The 22,887-nt window shown below is 49.3% G+C and overlaps 2 protein-coding genes and 1 long non-coding RNA gene across 10 annotated transcripts in view; 1 reads left to right on the top strand and 2 right to left on the bottom strand.

The window, feature by feature from the left end:
* Nucleotides 1-4,333: 4,333 nt before the first annotated feature.
* On the bottom strand, nt 4,334-9,204 carry LOC107970562 (uncharacterized). The gene is made up of 2 exons (XR_001713173.4): nt 8,873-9,204; nt 4,334-5,715 (listed from the first exon to the last, which is right to left on the bottom strand). It is a non-coding gene; the product is annotated as an uncharacterized LOC107970562 (long non-coding RNA).
* GHRL (ghrelin and obestatin prepropeptide) lies at nt 4,870-12,024 on the top strand. 5 transcript variants are annotated; one of them, XM_003339033.6, is made up of 5 exons: nt 6,792-7,068; nt 7,575-7,711; nt 7,906-8,022; nt 10,964-11,072; nt 11,882-12,024. In XM_003339033.6, the coding sequence occupies exons 2-5, from the start codon at nt 7,604-7,606 to the stop codon at nt 11,899-11,901; spliced, it is 354 nt and encodes a 117-aa protein (XP_003339081.4). In that variant the 5' UTR covers nt 6,792-7,068; nt 7,575-7,603; the 3' UTR covers nt 11,902-12,024. The 5 variants fall into 5 exon arrangements, with proteins under 5 accessions (XP_063661499.1, XP_003339081.4, XP_063661498.1 ...); XM_063805429.1 differs by lacking the exons at nt 6,792-7,068; nt 7,575-7,711 and adding an exon at nt 4,870-4,941; XM_063805428.1 differs by having other exon boundaries at nt 6,792-7,711.
* A 4,776-nt stretch (nt 12,025-16,800) lies between these two features.
* The window catches only part of TATDN2 (TatD DNase domain containing 2), a 32,901-nt gene continuing 26,814 nt past the window's right edge, over nt 16,801-22,887 (bottom strand). Inside the window, exons 5-9 of one of the 4 annotated variants that reach the window (XR_010155111.1) lie at nt 21,519-21,646; nt 19,546-19,729; nt 19,248-19,344; nt 18,945-19,123; nt 16,801-18,787 (exon numbers count right to left, since the gene is read on the bottom strand). Coding sequence is in view for 2 of the 4 variants with exons in the window: in XM_516276.7 (XP_516276.3) it covers nt 18,983-19,123; nt 19,546-19,729; nt 21,519-21,646 (453 nt within the window). In the remaining 2 variants the exon portion in view is untranslated. The remainder of the gene's footprint in view (nt 18,788-18,944; nt 19,124-19,247; nt 19,345-19,545; nt 19,730-21,518; nt 21,647-22,887) is intronic. The other 3 variants (XR_010155110.1, XM_516276.7, XM_003309616.5) reach the window with 3 other exon arrangements.

The following is a 22,887-nucleotide window of genomic DNA, read 5'->3' as shown; positions in this document are numbered from 1 at the left end:
CAATGATAGACTGGATTAAGAAAATGTGGCACATATACACCATGGAATACTATGCAGCCATAAAAAATGATGAGTTCATGTCCTTTGTAGGGACATGGATGAAATTGGAAATCATCATTCTCAGTAAACTATCGCAAGAACAAAAAACCAAACACCACATATTCTCACTCATAGATGGGAATTGAACAATGAGAACACATGGACACAGGAAGGGGAACATCACACTCTGGGGACTGTTGTGGGGGGAGGGGACGGGGGAGGGATAGCATTAGGAGATATACCTAATGCTAGATGACGAGTTAATGGGTGCAGCACACCAGCATGCCACATGTATACATATGTAACTAACCCGCACATTGTGCACATGTACCCTAAAACTTAAAGTATAATAATAATAAAATAAAAAAATAAAATAAAATAAAAAATTTAAAAAAAAAACAACAACTAGGAAATCATGAAAAATACATGAAACAACTACTGCTTTCAGACATAGGACAACAGGCAGTTTTTGGGAAAAGGGAAACAGGTAAGCACAACAAATGCACCAGGTTACTACCCAGAAGCAGTTTCTGGGCCAAAAGGTAAAGAGAGACTCCAGAGTCTAGTAGTCTCCACGAGTTGAAGAGACAGAAGTCAGAGTTCAGGAAGACCAAGGCAGGCCGGGCGCGGTGGCTCACGCTTGTAATCCCAGCACTTTGGGAGGCCAAGGCGGGCAGATCACCTGAGATCAAGAGTTCGAGACCAGCCTGGCCAACATGGTGAAACCCTGTCTCTACTAAAAATACAAAAATTAGCCAGGCATGGTGTTGCACCCCTGTAATCCCAACGACTCGGGAGGCTGAGGCAGGAGAATTGCTTGAACCAGGGAGGCGGAGGTTGCAGTGAGCAAAGATTACACCACTGCACTCTGCCCAGGGCGAAAGAGCAAGGCTCTGTCTCAAAAAACAAACAAACAAACAAAAAAGACCAAGGCAGAACTGAAGGCAGAAGAGGACGAGAGGAGGAAGCTGCACAGAGCAAGCTCCTGAGAGCTGAAGAGTCTCCTGGAGTCTTTGGACAAGTACTAACCTTCATATATGAAGGGTGAAACCAATAGACCAAGCAGCTGGAGCTCACATAGGGGTGGGAATAGCCCATGTTCCCAGCAACCAGAAAAAAAAGAAACATTCCATCCAGAAGAACAAATATAAGAGTGGCAGCAGGCCAGGCGCCATGGCTCACACCTATAATCCCAACACTTTGGAAGGCTGAGGCGGGTGGATCACGAGGTCAGAAGTCCGAGATCAGCCTGACCAAGATGGTGAAACCCCGTCCCTACTAAAATTAGCCAGACATGGTGGCAGGTGCCTGTAATCCCAGCTACTCGGGAGGCTGAGGCAGGAGAATTGCTTGAACCCAGGAGGTGGAGGTTGCAGTGAGCCGAAATCACGCCACTGCACCCCAGCCTGGGCGACAGAGCAAGACTCTGTCTCAAAAAAAAAAAAAAAAGGAGCAGCAGCCAACTTCTCATCAGAAAGTAGGCAAACCATAAGAAAATTAATATCTTTAAAGTACTGAAAAATTTTTAAAAAAAAAACCTGTCAGCCTCAAATTCTATACCTAGTGAAAATATATATTTTTTTAAATACAGACTCTTTCAAATAAAAGCTGAAAGAATTAATCACCAGCAGAGCTGCCATTACAAGAAATGTCAAAGAAGTTTCCTTCAGGCAGAAGGAAAATACTAGATGAAAAACAGGCTGGGCACAGCGGCTCACACCTGTAATCCCAGCACTTTGGGATGCTGAGGCAGCAGGATTGCTTAAGCCCGGGAGTGTGAGGCCAGCCTGACCGACATGGTGAGACCTTGTCTCTACAAAAAAAAATACAAAAATTAGGATTTACAAATACGACTTCAGGCCCAGCGGGGTGGCTCATGCCTGTGATCCCAGCACTTTGGGAGGCCAAGGCAGGTGGATCACTTGAGGTCAGGAGTTCAAGACCAGCCTGGCCAACATGGCAAAACCCCATCTCTAGCAAAAATACAAAAATTAGCTGGGTGTGGTGGCGCATGCCTGTAGTCCCAGCTATTCAGGAGGCTGAGGCAGGAGAATTGCTTGAACCCAGGAGGTATGGGTTGCAGTGAGCCAAGATCACGCCACTGCACTCTAACCTGGACAACAGAGCAAGATTCCATCTCAAAAAAAAAACAAATATGACTTCAACATATTGCAAATACCTTCAACAACTCCGATATCCCTTTGCAAATATCCCTTTACAGGCTGAGGTGGGAGGATCAGTTGAGCCCAGAAGGTGGAGGCTGCAGTGAGTTGAGATCACACCATTGCATTCAACCACAGGTGACACAGTGAGACCCTGTCTCAAATAAAAAAGAAAAGAAAAATGGATCTGCACTAAGGAATAAGGAGCAACACGATAGTAAATACCTGAGTTCATAAGACTTTTTCTTAATTTCTTTAATCTGTCTAAAAACTTTGGCTATTTAACATGCATTGTGGGGCTCATACCTTAAGTAAAAATAAAATGTGTGACAATAATATCACAAAGAATAGAAGTGGGGAAATGAAAGCATTCTGTGGTGCAGTTCTTACACTATCTGTGAAAGGATATCGTAGTTGTTGAAGGTATTCTGCAATATGTTGAAGTCATATTTGTAAATCCTAGAGCAACCACTCAAAGAATAGAACAGTACAGTATAGCTAATAAGCCGACGGTGAAGACAAAATGATACCATTCAAAACCCTCTAAAAGTGGTTATGACCAGAGAAAGAAAAGGAAGAACAGATGGGACAATGGAAAAATTGGTGACTTACAAATAGTCTGGAGATTAACAGTAATGTGCTAACACTGGTGTTTTAATTTTGATAAATGTACTACGGTTATATAAGATATTCACGAGTGGAAACTGAATTGGGTTATTCAGAGAGAAAGATTTCATCTTCCATATGTTTAAATTTTCTGCTGGAAGCAAGCATTTATAATCAAAATTTACTTGGGATACTTGGTAATTTATAATCAAAATTACCTGAGATACTTGAAACAGATTCTAAAGCCCCCACGCCAGAGCTACTGGATCAGAATCCAAGGATGGAGTCTTATAAACGTGCATAAAACTTATGAAGCTTTCCTCATGAATCCAACACAACCCAACACAGGTCTGTATCTGGAAATTGAGATGAGATGGCCCTCCAAGCCACGTCCCACCCTGAGGTCCTACGGCTCTTAGCGGTCCATAGACTAAAAGGCTGGATGATCAGCAATGCTGAGACAACAGTTTTAGTACAGCAGTGGGGATGAGAGGCAAGGTCAAGTTTTGAGGGGCCAGGACACAGCAAAGAAGAGGACACAAGGAAAGGGGAAGGAAATGGAGATGGTAACACGAGGGGAGGGTGGGATCGGTGCACAACAGACGTTTTCAGGATTAGGAACCCGGGTGTATTTTAAGGCAGAAAGCAGAAGCCACTGGAGGGGAACAGAAGACACGAGAGAGGCAAAGTGTTAAGAGCTTTGGCCCCAAGATGGCCGGAGGCTAGGGAAGCCGCAGTGAGAGAGGCAGAGCTTGGCGAAGAGGAGGGATGAGAGAGCATGGCTAAGGTCAGGGAGGATTTAAGAGCGATGGCCGCCTATCTAGAATGAGCAGCATGTGGCTGCTGAGCATCTGAAACATGGCTAGTCCAAATTGAAATGCACTGTAAGAACACACACTGGATTTCAAAGACTACACATCTGTAATCCCAGCACTTTGGGAGGCAAAGTCAGGCAGATCACTTAAGCCAGGAGTTCAAGACCAGCCTAGGCAACATGTCAAGACTCTGTCTCTACAAAAAATACAAAAATTAACTGGGTGTGGTGGTGTGCACCTGTAGTCCCAGCTACTTGGGAGCCTGAGGTGGGAGGATCATCTTAGTCCAGGGAGGTGGAGGCTGCAGTGAGCCATGATAGTGCCACTGCACTCCAGCCTGGGTGACAGAGCAAGACCCTGTCTCAAAAAAATATATATGTATATTCATTTAGACATATGCTGTTGCACACTTAGACTATAGTATGGTATCAGCATAAGTTTTATATTTACTGGGAAACCAACAAAATTCGTGTGACTCGCTTCATTGTGGTCTGGGACCAAAGCTGTAATGCCTCCAAGGTATGCCTGTATATTTCTATTGCAAAATGTGAATCTCGAAATTATGGAAGCTACAACTAGGACAAAAAGCAACCCCACCAAATAGCCCTATATCAAAGAATAAAATCTCTTTCTAGAACCCCAGAATTTGCCTCTTTCAGACTGAAGTTTAGCCAAATCTATGAAAAAAGAGCTTGCTAAACCAACTAATTATCAGTACAAATAAAATTATAATGAAAAGTCTATGAAGAGAATTTGTTCTCAGATGCCCCTCACATATAGCAATTAATTCACAAATGATGAGTCACTCATGTGCCTTCATGAAGGCAGGCCCTCAAGAGACCCGCAACAGAAAGGAAAGCCACCGACTGGAGAGAACCTGCTTCCTGAGCCCCACCAAGTTCCAAAAAGGAGAATGGGGCTTCGTCCTCACCCTCAAGGAGTTGCCAAACTGGGCTTGGTTATTATTCACACTTGGAAAGAATGAGGAAGGTCAGCCAGTCCCCTCCAGGTTGCTCGGGCTTCCTCCAAGCTCCTCTTGGTTCAAATTTGCTGTGTCCTCCAGCCGGCATCTCTCCTCTGTTCCGTAACTGACAGGGCAGCGAGGTAGCTTCCGGGTGACTCCTCCCGCCATGGTTCTTCCGTCCATCAGCTCTTCCTTCCTCAACTCTGTGGTATGTGGCTAGGGGAGTTTCCAACTCCCAGGGGACATTTCAGTTCCCCAAAGATAACACAGCTTTGCACAGTGGATGTTTACTTGCTGGTGGTCTTATCTAAGATCAACATTGGCAGCTGTGCCCGGAGAGGCCTCCAGGGTCCAGGTAAGTGGAGGCTTCATGTCTCAGGAGGTACCTGGTCACCACAGTTAGGGTTTTCCTGTTTGGGGATTTTTTTTTTTATGGGTTGGTGGCTCTGAAAAAGCTGCAAGTCTTCTCTGAGGACTACAGACCTCTCTCCACCCTCTCCACATTCAGCCTCTCTGGGCTCCAGGGCCAAAAGATGTCTACACTCAGGTGGCAGACAGGCCTGTGAAGACCTCCTGGTGACATGCTCACATGTTGCTGGGACTAAAGGTGGGATTTTAGCCACCACAGTGGGTTGGTGGTGAGATGTTTACCAACAGGAGGTACTTTGTCCCTCATGTCCACTTAAAGATTCAGTCCAACCCGGCCTGTGCTTCTGCTGTCCCAAGAGACTCTAGAAAGCTCCAATCCACCCTGAGGTTGATCTTTTAAGTCAGGGTAGGTGGTCATTCGGCAATCAACTGCTCTACTGCCTCAATGTCCTCCTCACTGGACGTCCTGCCCCAATTCCATCCTGTTCAGCGCAGACTGATTTTCCTGGAACACAATGTTCATTACGGAGCGAGATGGCATATCAGGAAGAGCACTGTATTAGGAGTCAAGAGATCCATGGGGGAATCCCAGCATTGCCCCTGATGTCTGTATAGCTCTGGGGAAAGTGAGGCCCTCTTGGCATTCAGTTTTTCTTCCAGCGAAATAAAGGATTCAGCCTCCCAGAGCTTTAAAGTCTTTCCAACTCTTTCATTCATTCTATGGTCTCTCTCTCCTCAAGAATCCTCAGTGGCTGCCCTCCTGCAAAAAAAGCCCAAACTTCTTGGGCTAGCAGCTCCCAAGGCATCCATCACCTGGCCCCAAACCACCTTCTAATGTTTTTGTTATGACCCCATCGCCACCCTCCCCCAAGCCACCCAGCCTTCTCCATGCTGCCCTGATGTACTCTACCCATGCCTTCACCTCCCCTCTGCTTGCCGCAAAGCCCTCCCTCCAAAGCCCTGCCCCAAGTTCACCACAGGCCTCTTTCCTGGAGCCTTTGCTAACATCCCTGCCGCAAGCCCCAGCCTAAGGTGAGCTCCTCTCCTGAACTGCTAGAACTTCTCTACAGACAACTCATTGGCCCTTAGGGGTTCCTGCCTGGGCACCCAGTTGGATGAAGCACTCCAGAAAGGAAGAAATTCGTGGGGCCAAGGGAAATGAGGCAGTGGCCTTGGCCTATGCTGGGAAGTCCTATGGGCCTGGTATGAAACCATTGTCATCTGCAGGGTGTTTCACAGGTTAGAAGCCACTTTCCCCCCATCGCCTCATTTCACCCTCAAAGACTCTGGGTAAGGGGAATTATTTGTGGTCTGCGTAAGGCCAGTCAATGAGAGAGGAGCCAGGCCCGTGCTAAGCGTAATCTTCCACCTCCAGGTCCAATGCACTTCCCTCTCAGAAGAGGCATCCGCTAAATTAGGGACCAAAGCTGCTGGAGGGAGGCAAGGCAAGCTGCTATGTGAAAAAACGCCAGGCCAGGCAGTCATGTCACACCTGGCAGAAATGACTGAAGCATAGCCACTGGCTGAAGTTATCCCCACACCCACTCTCTGGAGAGGATGATCAGGAGCAGTCTGCTCAACCGGGAGGTGGGACTCCTCCTCGGGAAGGTGTAGAATCACCAGCCTGGCTCCCTGCGGACTCCCGGGGCTCATAGAGGCCAGAGCAGCAACAGCACATGGGAAACAACGGGGCGCTGGACTAGGGAGGTCTCAGAGCTCTCCTAGTGATGACAGCCTCATTTTACCCAGGGAGAAAGGGCGAGTAAGCTAAGGTCACACAGCAACAAAGCTGCACCCAGACCCCAGAGCGACTCTCCTCCCTCCCTCCTCCACCAGGGCCATGCCCACTTGGGGCACCCCGCCACCCTGTGTTCCAGGGACAGCTGGAGCACATGCTTCTTCCCTCGCCAACCCAGCAATTCCGCAGGGCATCTGACCTCCACTGTTGACTTCTACCCAGAGGACAAGAACATTTTTAGTTCCCAAGGAATGTACATCAGCCCCACGGAAGCTAGGCCACCTCTGGGATGGGGTTGCTGGTTTAAAACAAACACCAGTCATCCTATATAAGGACCTGACAGCCACCAGGCACCACCTCCGCCAGGAATTGCAGGTAAGCTCTCTCTACTCTCCGTGTGCGTTTGCTGACAGGTTTATTGTCCGTGACTGCTGCCCGTCCATTTAACCTCTCTGGGCCTCAGGAGTCCCCTCTAAACACGGGGGATGTTGGACTGTCTGGCTGAAAGACAAAGCTTCATTTAGGAGCTGCCTCTAACCCCCCTCCCTGCTAAGTCCCCTGGGGCCCTTGCTGGTTCAGCTTCCTCACTCCTCATGAAAAGACTTGCCATGAGCTCTCAGAGCCTGGGACGAAAGGCACTGGGGAGGACCCCCAGCCCCTATCAAGTCCTGCTGCCAGGTGTTCTGCCCTGAACAGCCTTGGAGAAGAGAACACACATCCATTATCTTCTACCTTGGGAGGTGGAAGGGGGGTCCTCTCTACACAGCAGTCAGGACCCCAGATGGTAAAGCCCTTCACGCCGTTTGCTGGGCTCCTACCTGAGCAAGCTCAGAGGCACATGAGAAGGGGAGGCAGCTGCCTGGAGACCCTCTCTCCCCCAGGCCCACCTGTCTGCAACCCAGCTGAGGCCATGCCCTCCCCAGGGACCGTCTGCAGCCTCCTGCTCCTCGGCATGCTCTGGCTGGACTTGGCCATGGCAGGCTCCAGCTTCCTGAGCCCTGAACACCAGAGAGTCCAGGTGAGACCTCCCCACAAAGCCCCACATGTTGTTCCAGCCCTGCCACTTAGCAACCAGCTCTGTGACCTGGAGCAGCAGCGCCATCTCTGGGCTTCAGTCTTCTCCCAGAGCACAAAGGACTCTGGGTCTGACCTCACTGTTTCTGGAAGGACATGGGGGCTTAGAGTCCTAAACAGACTGTTTCCCCCTTCCAGCAGAGAAAGGAGTCGAAGAAGCCACCAGCCAAGCTGCAGCCCCGAGCTCTAGCAGGCTGGCTCCGCCCGGAAGATGGAGGTCAAGCAGAAGGGGCAGAGGATGAACTGGAAATCCGGGTCGGTACCTCTGCAGTTTTATGCTCCTGTGGCAGTGAGGAGGGTGGGGTCAGGGGAGAGGGAGGGCAGGGAGAGGTGGCAGTGAACAGGGTCCCAACTACAAGCTCCCCAGAACTATAAAACCAGTACCACAGGAGTTGAGCTCTGCCCTGGGCTCTGTGAGGTCTTTACCCATTAAGAGAAAAATATCTAGGAGAAGTAACTTTGCTACAACAGAATAGGGATGGAAGGAGCCTGGGCAGAGGAGAGAGGGTGCCAGAGCCTCCAGGTGACTCAAAGGGGACAGAAAATACAGTGCCCAGAGACAAAGACACCCAGAAATAAACGGCAGGCCCAGACTGAAGATGTTTCTCTGCAGAAAACCATGTTTTACTCAGGGGCTTCCAGGGCCTGAACTGTGGGGTGGAGTGCTTCAAAACAGCACCCTGGATGGGAGAGCTGGCGCCAGCCCAGGCTCCGGCACCCACTCACCTCACCTGGAGGCAAGGAGGGGGCAGGTCTGGATGATTTGCTCTGACAAATCGTGCGTGGGGCAAGGAGAAAGTTAAGACAACCCAAGGATGGAGAGGAGGAGGGAGTAAAGGATTTTACGGGGTTGTCTATGCAACCTTCCTGTGGCTGTGGTTCAGGGAATGGTTTCTTCTAAATATTTGGTTGGTGACACCATTTCGCAGCTAAGGCAGGATTCCCCCAAGGTAGCACTTAATAATGGCAGCTATTAGACGCTGTGCCCGAGGATACCAACTTCACCTCTAACCGCCCCACCTCCTCCCTACGACAACCTGTGAGGTAAGCAGGGCTGGCATTACTCCCACTTTAGAGCCAAGGAACAGTTCAGAGGTGAACTCACTTGCCCAAGGTACCACAGCGGTGTGTGGAAGAGACGCGACACAAGGTCAGGGCTGACTCCAGTCCCCAAGCCCTCTTCCTCCTCACTGGTCTGATGGACAGAGACGGCGCACAGTGGCCCAGGGGAGGCCTCTTCCTTCCAGAGGAGTGAAATGTGCCCGCTTTGGCCTCTGCCTGCCTGTTTACCATACTCTTCTCCAGTCGAGGAATAAAGCCGTCGGAAGCTCCCCCAGCCCCTGCTCGCGTTCATCCTCACCAGCACCCGGTGGTGTTCAGACCTTTCCTCTACACGGTGGGATCCACTAGATTCTCATCTGAAAGAGCTGCATACCCCTAGGCCAAAACCAGGGTATTTTGCTGGTGAGACGGCTAGCTCCACACACGGTCATCCCAGCCAGAGGAGCTGCCCAGTACCCAGATGAGAAAGAGGTCTTGGTGGCTGACGACGCAGGGTGGGGCTGGTACAGCGGGCACTGTGCAGTTTCTGTGAAAGCTAGCCTTGGAGCATGTGACCCACACTGCCTTGGCTGGAACCAGAAGTCAAACGCCCGGGGGGTGTTGGGGCTGCCAGAAGAGGAGTGGCTGCAGAGACCTGGAGCGCCCCACTACCAAACCCCTCACAACCGAGTGTCCCACCCACCTCTCTCATCTCAGGCCCCTCTACCTCCCCCCAAACGTTTCCCTCCCAAAATCAAGTTTCAGAGTAGAAGATTTTGGAGACCAAGTCCCACTCCCATTGAACAGATGGGTCACTGAGGCCAGGAGGGAAGCTGCCCCCCACCAGCCAGCACTGTGTCACCACTCACTTGCCTGCACCACAGCGCCAGGTGTTAGGCCAGGCCAGCAGTTTCCCAGACCGGTGCTCCTGTTTCCTAAGATGTCTGCCAGGTGATCGGCCACCCCGCATTTGCCTCAGCGGTGGAAGAAAAACAAGTATTTACTGGAGGGAATGGAAGGCCCCAACCCTCCTTAAAAAAAAAAAAAAAAAATCAATCATGTCATTCCCCACTGGGTCCACCTTCATGGTGGAGTTAAGGGGAGGGAGATTTCGAAAAGGAAACACATAGCTATTGGTTAATAGCTTCTCTGCGCCTCTGTTCTCACCTGTAAAATGGGCACAGTGGTAGCGCCTACCCCACAGGGAGGCACTGAGGACGCCTGGCCTCACACAGAGGAAGGGCAATAGGACTAAAGCAGTTTTCAGGGCCAGGTGGGTTTAAAAGTCCTGCATTCTAGTCCTTGGCCTCCAACTCCTTGGGCTTCTACTGTGAGGACCAAATGACCCAGCACTAAGATCCTTCCCTGACTCAGACAAGTCAGTGCCCAATATGGCCAGGCACCGAGGTAAGCCACTGGCAGAGACAATCTCTGCTCTCAAGGAAAGTCTACCATGTGGCTGCAGCAGAGCTCCTTCCCACTTACCCAAAGCTTTGAGCTCCAATAAATCATCTCAGGAATACCTGGAAAATGGAAGAGATGAGGCGCTCTCCCTGTAGAGGGGAAGAAATGGAGGCACAGAAAGGACTTGGCTCAGAGCCTCTTTCTAGGAAAACATCAGCTTCCTTTTGATTTTCCAGGCATCAAAGAAAGGTCTATGCATATGAGAGAAAAAATACCTAGGGAAGGAGAAAAAGGAGAAGAAACAGACAAGAGAGAAAGGAGAAAGAGCTGGGAGCAGGGAAGGAATAGAAGGCCAGCAGGCCAGTGCTGAGAATGCTGGGCAGACCCCCTGCCAGGGCCTGAAATGCTGCCACTGGTGACTCAACCTTTTGTCTTCAAAACTGCAAGGGAGAAAAAAAATCTCATACTAGGGGGCACCACAGCTTTTATCAGCAATCCCATTAGAGGCTAAGACTGAGAGGCATGAGACTGCAAGGTAAGTGTCTGAAAGATGGTGAGTGGGAAGGTGAGCTGTGGTCCTGAGAAAGGAAGAGAACCTGGCTGAGGTGTCACTCAGCAGTCCCTGCTGGGGCCCAAAGGCCATTCTCCCTCTCCACTCCTGAAGAGAGAGCAGAGAGCCCAGAGCCCCCTTTGAGATGGGGATGGGCACGACCTCTGACATCTCCTGGGTCCTCCCTGCCCTGCCTCCTAGTTCAACGACCCCTTTGATGTTGGAATCAAGCTGTCAGGGGTTCAGTACCAGCAGCACAGCCAGGCCCTGGGGAAGTTTCTTCAGGACATCCTCTGGGAAGAGGCCAAAGGTGAGTCCTGCCTGGACTGGGTTTGCTCGGTTTCCTTGCAGCCCCACGTGGGAGTTCACTCTGTGGGTGATGAGTTTTCCCCAACCTCTGCCTCTCCAAAAGAACTTCTAATTTCCCTTTCCCAAAGATCTGCAGGAGAGTGGTTGGCTAGTATTTGTGAGTGGCTCAGAAGGGAGTTCATCATAGTCTTCGTGTTCGAAGAATGTTCTAAGAACTAGTACATTAACTAGCTTTGGGGCCTCAGTTGAACCTCAGCTTCCTTAACTGTAAAATGGAGCTATTTTACCTATTGTGAGAGTCTACAATTATTTGGTGTTACACCGTCTTCACTGCGTAACTTTACTCCACAAACAAAAAGGAATTGGTGCCAAAATAGCACTCAGAACAGGTTCTGCAGCCTGTTAAGCAGTTCCTTCAAATATTAGAGCTTCCTGAGTTAAGCAAAGGGTTTGCTTTGAATCCCCTCACCTTGTAAAAGAAAAAAAAGAAACCGCCCAACTGATTGAGGTGGCAGAAACACCTGCACATCTGCAAAGCACTGTCCTCACCAAGGCGGTGACCCGTCACCCCTAGTGAACAGCAGGGGTAGCATTCACCCCGCTGTGCAAACGAGGAAACCAAGACTCAGAGCTTTGAGGTGACTTGCCCAGGGCACAACAGTCCACACTTGAGTGCCGCCCTCTGACTCCAAGGCCAGTGCTTCCCCACAACCCCCACCATTACATCCCACCTCCAATCTCACCACAGTGGAAGAAAAGCACTAGCAGGACGGTGCACCCAGAATTCTTACTCAACCTCTTGCTTTCCAGAGGCCCCAGCTGACAAGTGATCGCCCACAAGCCTTACTCACCTCTCTCTAAGTTTAGAAGCGCTCATCTGGCTTTTCGCTTGCTTCTGCAGCAACTCCCACGACTGCTGTACAAGCTCAGGAGGCGAATAAATGTTCAAACTGTATGCTGATGTTCCAAATGGGAATTTATTTCAAAGAGGAAAAGTTAGCATTTCACTTTAAAAAAATCAAAATAATACAAATAAAAATAATTCTTGGTTTACGGTCTGTGGGAAGGGAATAAAAGGACAAGTAGCAAGGCCAATGTGCATGTTTAGAAAACCTAATCACACCAGCTCACTCAAGCAGAGAAGCTACTGCATGTGCACGCATTGTGTGGAATTAAGACTGGGTTTCTTAGAGGAGGAAGAGAGAAAGGGGGAGAGTAGGAGGGAAAGGGGAAGAGGAGGAGGGAGAGGGGAAGAGGAGGAGGGAGAGGGGAAGAGGAGGAGGGAGAGGGGAAGAGGAGGAGGGAGAGGGGAAGAGGAGGAGGGAGAGGGGAAGAGGAGGAGGGAGAGGGGAAGAGGAGGAGGGAGAGGGGAAGAGGAGGAGGGAGAGGGGAAGAGGAGGAGGGAGAGGGGAAGAGGAGGAGGGAGAGGGGAAGAGGAGGAGGGAGAGGGGAAGAGGAGGGAGAGGGGAAGAGGAGGAGGGAGAGGGGAAGAGGAGGGAGAGGAAGAGAAAGAAGAGAGAAAGTGGGACTAAGAGAAAGAGGGAAGAGAGGAAGAACAAAGACACAGTTCCTTTAAACATCAGGGCTTCCTGAGTGCAAGGCTGCATTAACAGCTTATTAACAACCAGCCAGGGCTGTGTGGACAAAGAAACTTCAGGATGACATTATCGAAGCCAACATCCATTCAAGATTGGAGAGGAAGACAGGAATGCCCAAGAGTGAATTTGAAGTTAGACGTTAAGTGAGGTGCCCAATCACGGCTCTTGGGCACTGCTAGACAGCACTGAAAGAGCTGCATTCTCCTTCCTCCCTTCTCCACTACTGAGAAGGCCTGACAAAGCAGATGCCTCATGTGGGCAAGGCTGGCCGTCGCCATGGTTCCCTTACTGATACCAGGTGGGATCCCCAAACATTCCCTCAACTCCAGCTCACAGCAGACACGAGCCTTGACTCTTATGTTCCACAACTTAATTCCAGTTTACGACACTGGTCTTCCCGGGGGAAGGCCACTCGGTCATGCCCACCTTAGCCTAAACATGTGGACTGACTTGACTGTAGGCAACGGATGGGACACATCGCTAAGGGGAGGGAAAGGCAAAGAACGAGGTGGCCCCAAAGAGCAGCACCACAGACTTGCCAATTCAGCCATCTGAGCGCTTGTGGGAAACATGCAGGAAGCCGTCTGCAGAGACAGTTGGGGTAATGCCCACACTCTGGAAAACCCCTACCACAGAGGGTGCTAGGAGCCGAGCGTCTCCCCAGGTAAAATTCTGGCCGCCACACATGCAGGCACTAACCACTGATCAGGTGCGGCAGGCAGACAGAAACCCAACTGCTCTCCCTCACATAGAAGCTGTGGTCTGTGAATGCCACCGTCATCCAGGGACTCTTAGAAATGTAGAATCTTGGGCAGCACCCCAGCCTGAATCTATCAGGATCTGCATTTTAACAAGATCCCCAGGCTACTTAGTAAATGGCTGACGGGAAATGGCTTAGAATCCCCTTCCCAGGCGTCACAGCACACTGCAGGCCCCCTACTCACCCCTCCACCCTCAGACAGCCATGCCCCTACCTCCCCAGGCACCTGGCACAAGTGGGTACAGAGATCAACACACTTGTCCTGGAACTTAACTGTCTCAGCTCTGTCACTTAGTTGGGATACGACCTTGATTATCACTAACTGCCCACAGCCCTCTTATCAATAGTTACAGAAGAGGAGCAAAGGCCCAATATGGCCAAAGTGGTCAGGAGATGGTTTCTTTTTGAGAAAGCACCACTGATTGGGCTTGGGAGAGGATGGGTACCAGGCTCTGGACAAATGCTGGTCACCTGATGCTTCCCCCACCAAAGACAAGAACTTACTTCTCTCTCAAAGAAATCACAAGCATTATTACCCACCTGCCTGGGTCATTCAAATAGAAACAGATATTGCGCACCCACTATGGACTGGGCACTCTCACCTGTGCCAGGCAACAAGGTGTAGTGCAAAGATCTGGGCTTTGGCCTCGGACCTGAATTTGGATACCAGCTCTGTGATCCAGGCCAAGACTGAATTTCTCAGGCTCCTCACATGTAAAATGCCTACCTTGCTGGGTTACTGCCAAGACTGAACATGAGATCTCACATGAGCTGTAGCTGGCAAAGGGCCCGGCACGTAACTAAGCATTCAATTACTACAGCAGCCAGCACTTACTGTCACACCCCTGATGTACACCAGGCACCGTGTTAAATGCTCATGCAGATTAATGTGATTTCACTTCATTTTCACAGCAAGCCTACTTATGAGGGAGAAAACTAAAGCTCAGAGAAATTAAGTAACTTTCCTAAAGCACACAGCAAGCACGTGGCCGACTCACAGCCAACGCCACAGGACTCAGGGGCTGCTTTTTCATCCGGTTCCACAGCCTCTCAGCCAGTGCAGCTTTCCTCGCTCTACTGCCTAGGATGAGAGAGGTTTCCATATTCATTCATTTTCCTTCAGAATACACTGGGTGAACTTGGTAGAGGGGTGAGGACAATTTCAAGTCAACAATGGGCAGAAATATAATTTATCAAAGAAAATGGTTAGAGGACACCCTTGAGAAAATGTATTATTTCAAACATGTTCCTGTATCAGCTTTCTTAAACCCACTCCTTTATGGATCATTTAATGATACCATTGTAACTTGAGGGTCTCTAAAGTGGGGTGTATGTACCCCTAGGGTGAGCGAGCTATTTGCTGGAGAAAAAAATTCTCCTTGTGAAAAAACTTTTACTTTGTGTATAATTAGCATAAGAGCACACGTATTTAAGTTCTTATGCACTTATAGTTGTGTGTTCAGAAATCATCTTGAGAGAGTGCACAGAAAAGGGTTGAGACGCCTCAACTAAGCTACCCACCTTAATCTGAATCCACCTACAAATGTCACTGGCATTTGGGGGGCCGAGGCAGGTGGATCACCTGAGATGAGGAGTATAAGGCCAAACAGGCCAACATGGCAAAATCTCATCTCTACTTAAAATTTAAAAAAAAAAAAATTAGCCAGTCATGCTATTGGGCGCCTGTAGTCCCAGCTACTCAGAAGGCTGAGGCACGAGAATCACTTGAACCTGGGAGGTGGAGGTTGCAGTGAGCCGAGATCAGGCCACTGCATTCCAGCCTGGGCGACAGAGTGACACTCAGTCTCAAAAAAAAAAAAAAAAAAAAACAAAACCAAAAAAAAATGTCACTGGCAAATGAGCACTTTTTAATACAGTGATCCTGAGAGGGACTGGCTGGCCACTAATCACCATCTTTGACAGAGTTTGCTTCTTTAATCACTGTACACTCCGGTGGCCATTTGCCCTTACTTTACAAAAATGAACAAAGCAAAATTAAGGTGCTGAAAGCAAACGATGAGTATCGGTCTCAAGCTTCCTACAGAAAGATGGAAAAACAACAGAAAAGCCAAGAACAGTCACAAGGACCATCACTGAGTGGACAAAGCCAACTGCACATTCAACTGTGAAGGAACTGAAACAAATTTCAGGACGATGCCAAAAATACATAATCAATGATTGTATCTAAAAGATGAGGCAGCAACAGAGACTTCAAAGGTGTTCAGCATTCTTGGAAGGAAGAGAGCCTTTCTTTTTATGCGTAAGTTTACTTTTTTGGCCGGTGCACTTCTATTCAAGAATACCTTAGTACAAAATAGGAGGGCTGAGTGCAAGTAATGAAACAGAATTTCCTCCAGAGTTTACCCAGAGGCATCAGGAATTCACAGTCCAACGCCCACCATCCAACTGATTCATCAGTACCCCCAGGGACTAGATTTTTCTTCCTCCTACAGCCTTGAGCTGGAAAAAAAAAAAAAAAAAAAGAAAAGAAAGTATCTACATAGGTCAGAAAGAAGCAGTGCATCTGAGTTCCCAGACAGTAAAATTACTTAACACTTTAAGGCTGTAGAACTTTAAGAATTCTTTTCTGGGGGGAGGCGGGGGGAGGGGAAAGACAGAGTCTCGCTGTCACCCAGGCTGGAGTACAGTGCTGCGATCTTGGCTCACTGCAACCTCCACCTCCCGGGTTCAAGTGATTCTTCAGCTTAAGCCTCCCGAATAGCTGGGACTACAGGCACGTGCCACCCCGCCCAGCTAATTTTTGTATTTTTAGTAGAAATAGGGTTTCACCATGTTGGCCAGCTTGGTCTCGAACTCCTAACCTCAAGTGATCTGTCCGCCCTGGCCTCCCAAAGTGCTGGGATTACAGAAGTGAGCCACCATGCCCGGCCGAACTTTAAGAATTCTTATATGCAGTTTAATTTTACAGAGAGCCACACAGATACTCAAGAAAGTCTCCAGCTGGCCGGGCGCGGTGGCTCACGCCTCTAATCCTAGCACTTTGGGAGGCCGAGGCAGGTGGATCACGAGGTCAGGAGATCGAGACCATCTTGGTTAACACAGTGAAACCCCGTCTCTACTAAAAATACAAAAAATTAGCCGGGCACGGTGGCAGACACCTGTAATCCCAGCTACTTGGGAGGCTGAGGCATGAGAATGGCGTGAACCCGGGAGGCGGAGCTTGCAGTGAGCCGAGATAGTGCCACTGCAGTCTGGCCTGGGCAAAAGAGCAAGACTCCTTCTCAAAAAAAAAAAAAAAGAAAGAAAGAAAGTCTCCAGCTATCTGGATTCTTGGGTTACAATGCTGGCCAACAACCAGACTAAACCACTGCATCACTCAGGTAAGTCTATACAAACACGGAGAGACTGGGTTGGCTAGAAGATCCATCACTTTATTTTCAGAAAAAGATGGCCAAAGAGGGGAAAAAATACAGAGGCATTCCCACAGCACAGTGAAAACAATCAGCCATCCAAAAAGCTGAATCAAAAACAATGCCAATCAGCTTTCACGCCCACACAGGTGAGGTTTCACTGTGCAACAGCACATAAATGATAATCTAAATCCTAGAGAGAAAAGTAGATAGCACCTTGTGCTTTTCCTTGGCAGGTGGATGGCACAGGCTTGGAGACTTCCATGTCCTCTCCGCTTTTCCTCCTCTAACACAGGGCTGGTTGGTTTCACCTGCAGGCACTACTGACTTCAGGGCTTGCTGGAGAGGAGACGGTTGTGCTGCAGTTCACTTGGTGACTATAAACACTTTGATATGCTCGGCAGTCCCCCAAGTCTTCCAAGCAGGAAATCAGGTCCCCCCCGACTTCCCACATGGGCCAATCTGCAGCACAGACAACATAACAGCACAGCTGATCCATGAAGACGGAAAGTGAATCAAGGCTGAGTTCCAGGTCAGTGACTTGTGTACCAGGGGCAAGATGGAAATACCAGATAGGAAATATTAAATCCATTCCATTTTAGCTCACAAGGCTCAAATGCGCCTTCCAAAAACACCTAGAGGAATTCAGGATTCCATAAGGGATGTATTTTACAATTTAAGCCTCCAAGACCATAGACGAGGGACTCCAGGTGATCTGTCCACCTCATTGCAGATCAGGGTGAAGGATCCTTTGAAACAAAGTACAGTCTCCTCTCACTTAACCCTGGACCATTAGAACCTCTAGGGCCTGTAACGAATATACCTTTACAAGGCACCAGCAGGCGGCAGAGCAGAGCTCAGGACTTGAGATGACTCAGTTGCTCAAAAGGTGAAGGAGAGGCTCTCACTTCTAAAACACAGAAAGACAGGACACAGGAGAGGCAAAGCCAAGGGGGCACCCAGGAGATGCGGGAGAAGGACTGGTACATTTGCGGACACCAGGCCTGCTTATTCTGCATAGACAATATAACATGGCTGAGCTGCCCAGCAGAGCTTCGGAGAATTACGTTGATTCACCTCTCAACCTGGGCGGGGTACACAAGGGACTGTACACAAGATGAAATGAGGATTATTTTTGGTCAAATGTTCCCAAGAAGGGGGCAAAAGTGAAACAAAAGGAGGCTGGCAACCCCTGACACAAGACTAGCAGGTAGTTTCTGCTGCAAACTGAACCTTATCAGCTTAACACACCCACACAGCAGCTCTGAGGGCATCAGTGAGTAGGAAGTACCTCCTTTGGGGTCTCTTCCCCAAGAAAGCCTCTTCCTGGAGTCCCCCAGTCTGTCCTGGATCTCCATCATGGACAATGAGTGCTCCTCTGCACCCCCCCATATCAATGGCAGTGGAACCAATGAGACCAGCAGCTGAAGTCCTTCTGCCTGTGCCGACGCTGGAGTTGACACCAGAACAGTGACAGTCAAACTGAAGAGTTATCCAGGGAAGGACTTCACTGGTTGCAAGAAAATAAACCTCCGAGATAGGTGTCCAGTTAATTTCCCCCAAAAAGTTTCCCAGTTGGAAGTCTGTTTTTAGAACCGAGAACCAGGAACTGAGTTACACACCCACATGTGCTTAGACAAGTAGGCGGGTGACTTTATTCACAAACTACTCAAAAACAGGCTGCAGAGAACAGAATTTGGACTGCCAAACTCACTGTACCCTCATATCGCACTCTTTCTTCTTTGCTGCCTACCCTGGAGCATTTTGGCTGGGAGGCAAAATCCCAGTGCTATTACAGGCAGTCCCCATACCCCTCATTCCATGCCCACCCCACCCCACCCACCACCCAGAAGCTGAAGCCTTATGACCCGCTTGGAGGAAAACATCCTGTCCTGGTTTTCTGTGTTCCAATCAGCTCTCTAAACACATCCTCGACCTGAGACACAGACTTCAAGCCAGCCTGTGTTCTGTCAGGATGCTGGTCGCCCTGGAGGGTGGAAGAGAAAAAGAAGAAGGTTCCAAACCATGTCACTCAAAACAAATCAGGCTTAATGCTCATACTATGTTTATATTCTTTACATTAACAAAATGCAACAAAAGACTTGTCCTGGTTTTTAAAAAATACAGAATGTGAGTTTTACGACCTTTTCTAGGAGACTCCCGAGGACTGTACCTTCTCTGCTTAAAGACTGTAGAGGCGACTGGTGTTCTCACGCAAGGCAGCCAAGGTGAGGGAGAGTGGCTGATCTTTGACTCTGGCAATCTCTCGGACCGTATGCAAGGCCAGGCCCGGGTGGGCATACTGGCAAAGGCTTTTGGGAACCTGGAAGACATCAAGTGGTCATAACATCATTGTGCCATGTGTGCACAGTCATAATCTAGAACTCCCTCCCTGTCCCTTCCCCAGCAAGGACCTCTTTGGGGCTGCCCTGTAGAGACCCCTTTACCTGCAGGTGCAGGGAGAGTCCTAGTCATGGGGGCTCTGGGTGAGCAGGGTCCCACGCTTCCTTGGACTACCCTCTACAGGGTAGGGCTTTGCACTGCCTGGAAGAGAGTGGTTACCCTTCAGCTTCTCAGCCCCCTAGACTTTTGGTTCTGCAGAGTAACAGCAAGGAGGCATCTACACAGCCCAGGATGGGACCTGGAAGTCACTGGGGCTCTGGCCCTGCCAACCTTGTAAGGGTGACCACCCACCTCCCCACCCTCTCCCTCCGGTGCCTCCACTCAGCCTGAAGACCCCCTTACCTGGCGAGGGAGGAAATAGGGAGCATCCGTTTCCACGATGATTCTCTCCAGTGGGATCTGCCTCAAGGCTTCCCGGGCCTCCCAGGCGGAGGAGTATGTCAGCACTGCCGTGAAGCCCACAGACATGTTGGGAAAGTACTTCAGCAGGGGCTCAATGACCGGGTAGCTGCCGGTGAAGCAATGCCTGGAGACAGAACTCCACATCAGGGCTGCTCACAGTCCCCTCTGCAGCAGCCCCCAGCTCCCCCGACACCCATCACCCCTTTTCAATGATTCCCAGAAATGGAAAGACTGCATCCTAGGGAAGGACTCCACAGTAAACACAGACAAGGGCTGGCTCCAACACAGGAAGCCCCGAGATGGCACTTGGTGAGTGATCAGAGATCACTCAGAGATACCACGCACACCACAGAGTGCTCTGCAGTCACCTGAGATGACCACCACAGAGAACACACTGGGATAGGAAATGCTTCTAACACTGAAGGGGAGCAAAATCAACAACTGTGGCCCCTATGATGACAACGACAGCATATAAAAACTATGCCCATGTAGTCAAATGAACTGAAAGGAAATCTAACAAAATACTGGGGAGTCGAACTACAGGTGAATTTTCTTAATCTGATACCTGTTCATGTTCTTGGTGCCATATATATAGTTACCAATCTGGAAATTTAGGGCCTCCTCCTGCAATACCACCTCGTTGGGTCACCTTAGCCCTGGCCTACCAGCCACCATTACATTTCCTTCAAAGTTAGCCCAAAATGAAGTAATGAAAAACCAACCGACCCAGAAAAGCCAACTGACTGCCTCATCATTGGTGTGTGCAGCAGCCAGGGGTCAGAGGCTTCACTCACTCTGCTTAGGTACCCAAAGGCCCTGACAGCCCCATCCTCCTTTTTCTGCCATCTGACAAGACCCGATTTGGGTGCTAGAGTCCTTGTTATTCAGCCAACCCCTCTCAACCATCTTTAAGGAGCCGGCCAGGCATCACCTCCTGAGTCTTCTGGCTGGGCTATGATAATGGGCCCCTGCTGTGGCTCCCACAGCACCTATGACCACCCAGTCCCACATGCTATGTAGGCAGAAGCCACCATCCAACCTGTCTCCTGGCAGCACCTCCAGATGTCCCCAGAGGCAAGCCAAAGCCCAGGACCTACACGTGGCAAGAGTTCAGAAGTTCAGAGAGTTTACCAAACTGAACTTAAGCACCCATAGATGCCATTCTGATAAAACATGACCTTGATTTTCATAACTGGGGAGAAAGGAGCTTTCAAGTTCAAAATAGGAAAGAAAATGTCCTTTCAAGTACCCTAAGATGCTCTGTGTGCTAAGCCACCACACCCCACAGCAACCTCTCAAGATCAGCAATCCTCACTGCTGAGAACTGAAACTCCATTTCTGCCCATCCCCAGGATGGGGGCACAAAAGGCCCCTTGTGCTCACTGGTGATTTAGGGTTATTAGTTCAAACCATACGAAGTTACTATTTTGTGAGCAAAAAAAAAAAAAAGGTCAAATATGAGAAATTTCAAGTGGTTTAACCTAATAGTTAATTCTTTAGAAAAGATAGTGTATAGGCCGGGCATGGTGGCTCACGCCTATAATCCCAGCACTTTGGGAGGCCGAGGCAGGCAGATCACGAGGTCAGGAGTTCGGGACCAGCCTGGCCAACATGGCAAAACCCCGTCTCTACTTAAAATACAAAAATTAGCTGGGCGTGGTGGCATGTGCCGGTAATCCCAGCTACTCAGGAGGCTGAGGCAGGAGAATTGTTTGAACCCGGGAGGCAGAGGTTGCAGTGAGCTGAAATTGCACTACTACACTCCAGCCTGGGCGACAGGGTGAGATTCCGTCTCGAAAAAAAAAAAAAAGAATAGATAGTGTATAATGACAGAATACGATCATTGCTGTCCTCATCAACTTGACAGAGGAAGTGTTTCTTTCATTTGCCCGCTGAAGTTCCAGTCTTCTAACCTATGGATCTTGTAGTCAGGGGGCACAAACTTTTTCATGATTTGTAGCAGATCTTCATCAGCTTCTCGGCAGTGGATCACCAAGGGCTTCTTTAGAGACACAGCCAGCTGCAGCTGTCTCTCAAATACCTAGGAGAGGACACAGCGACAACCCCTGTTGGTTAGCAGCACTTCAGAAGTCCATCCCCTCTGGAACGCCCAGTCCAGCAGGCACCCCCTGTGTCTCTCTTTTTTTAACTATATAATGTAATAATAGCTAATGATTATTGGTCACTTACAATGGAGCCAGGTAGTGCCCAAAGCACTGCAGGTCTATCATAACCTGCAGTCCTCACAACCACCCTGAGGCAGGTGCTGCTGTCTGCGCAGCATGCAGTGAGGGCAAGTTAACTTGCAGCCAGCAGCTATAGCACCAGGATCCAAACTTGAACCATGGCATTCCACACAGTAACCACTATATGATGCCGACCTGGGGTGGCAGGGGCAGGGCAGGGATCAAGAACATAAAGCGCAAAGTTAATGTCCCTCACCTCACTGTCCCCACCTCTGCTCTCAAGAGATACCAACTTCCAGACCTCTCCTATGCAGAGCTGTTGGGGACGGCAGGGCGTGGTGTTTGTGTGCATCTCCAGCAAGGTGCCTGGCTCTCAGAAGGTACTCAAATATTTGTTAAAGAAACAAATACTACACTTATTTTCTACAACTTGCTTTTTTGTTTGTTTGTTTGTTTGTTTGTTTTTTGAGACCGAATCTTGCTCTGTCGCCCAGGCTGGAGTGTAGTGGTGCAATTGCAGCTCACTTCAGCCTCCACCTCCTGGGTTCAAGCGATTCTCCTGCCTCAGCCTCCCGCGTAGCTGGTATTACAGGCAGGCACCACCTTGCCTGGCTAATTTTTGTATTTGTTTGTAGAGATGGGGTTTCGCCATGTTGGTCAGGCTGGTCTCAAACTAACCTCAACTGATCTGCCCGCCTCAGCCTCCCAAAGTGCTGGGATTACAGGCATGAGCCGCCATGCCCGGCCAATTTGCTTCCTTTACTCAATCAAAATCGCGTATCCTCGCAGGTCAATAACTACAGATATACTTCACTCTTTATAACACTACCCACTTTTAAATCTTCACTATTGTTAATTTAAATGAAAAAAGTAGAGTTAGGACCTGTTCTTTCCTCTAACGAGCCCAGGTTTAGAACAAAGAAAAGTATTAATTCACCAGGCATGGTGGCTCACGCCTGTAATCCCAGCACTTTGGGAGGCCAAGTCGGGTTTGAGGTCAGGTGTTCAAGACAAGCCTGGCCAACATGGTGAAACCCTGTCTCTACTAAAAATACAAAAATTAGCTGGGTGTGGTGGCAGGTGCCTATAATCCCAG

The sequence above is a fragment of the Pan troglodytes genome, chromosome 2 (assembly GCF_028858775.2).
Source record: "Pan troglodytes isolate AG18354 chromosome 2, NHGRI_mPanTro3-v2.0_pri, whole genome shotgun sequence".
Classification (NCBI taxonomy): Eukaryota; Metazoa; Chordata; class Mammalia; order Primates; family Hominidae; genus Pan; species Pan troglodytes.
Note: the sequence above shows the minus strand (reverse complement) of the source record. Positions and strands in the feature narration are given on the sequence as shown.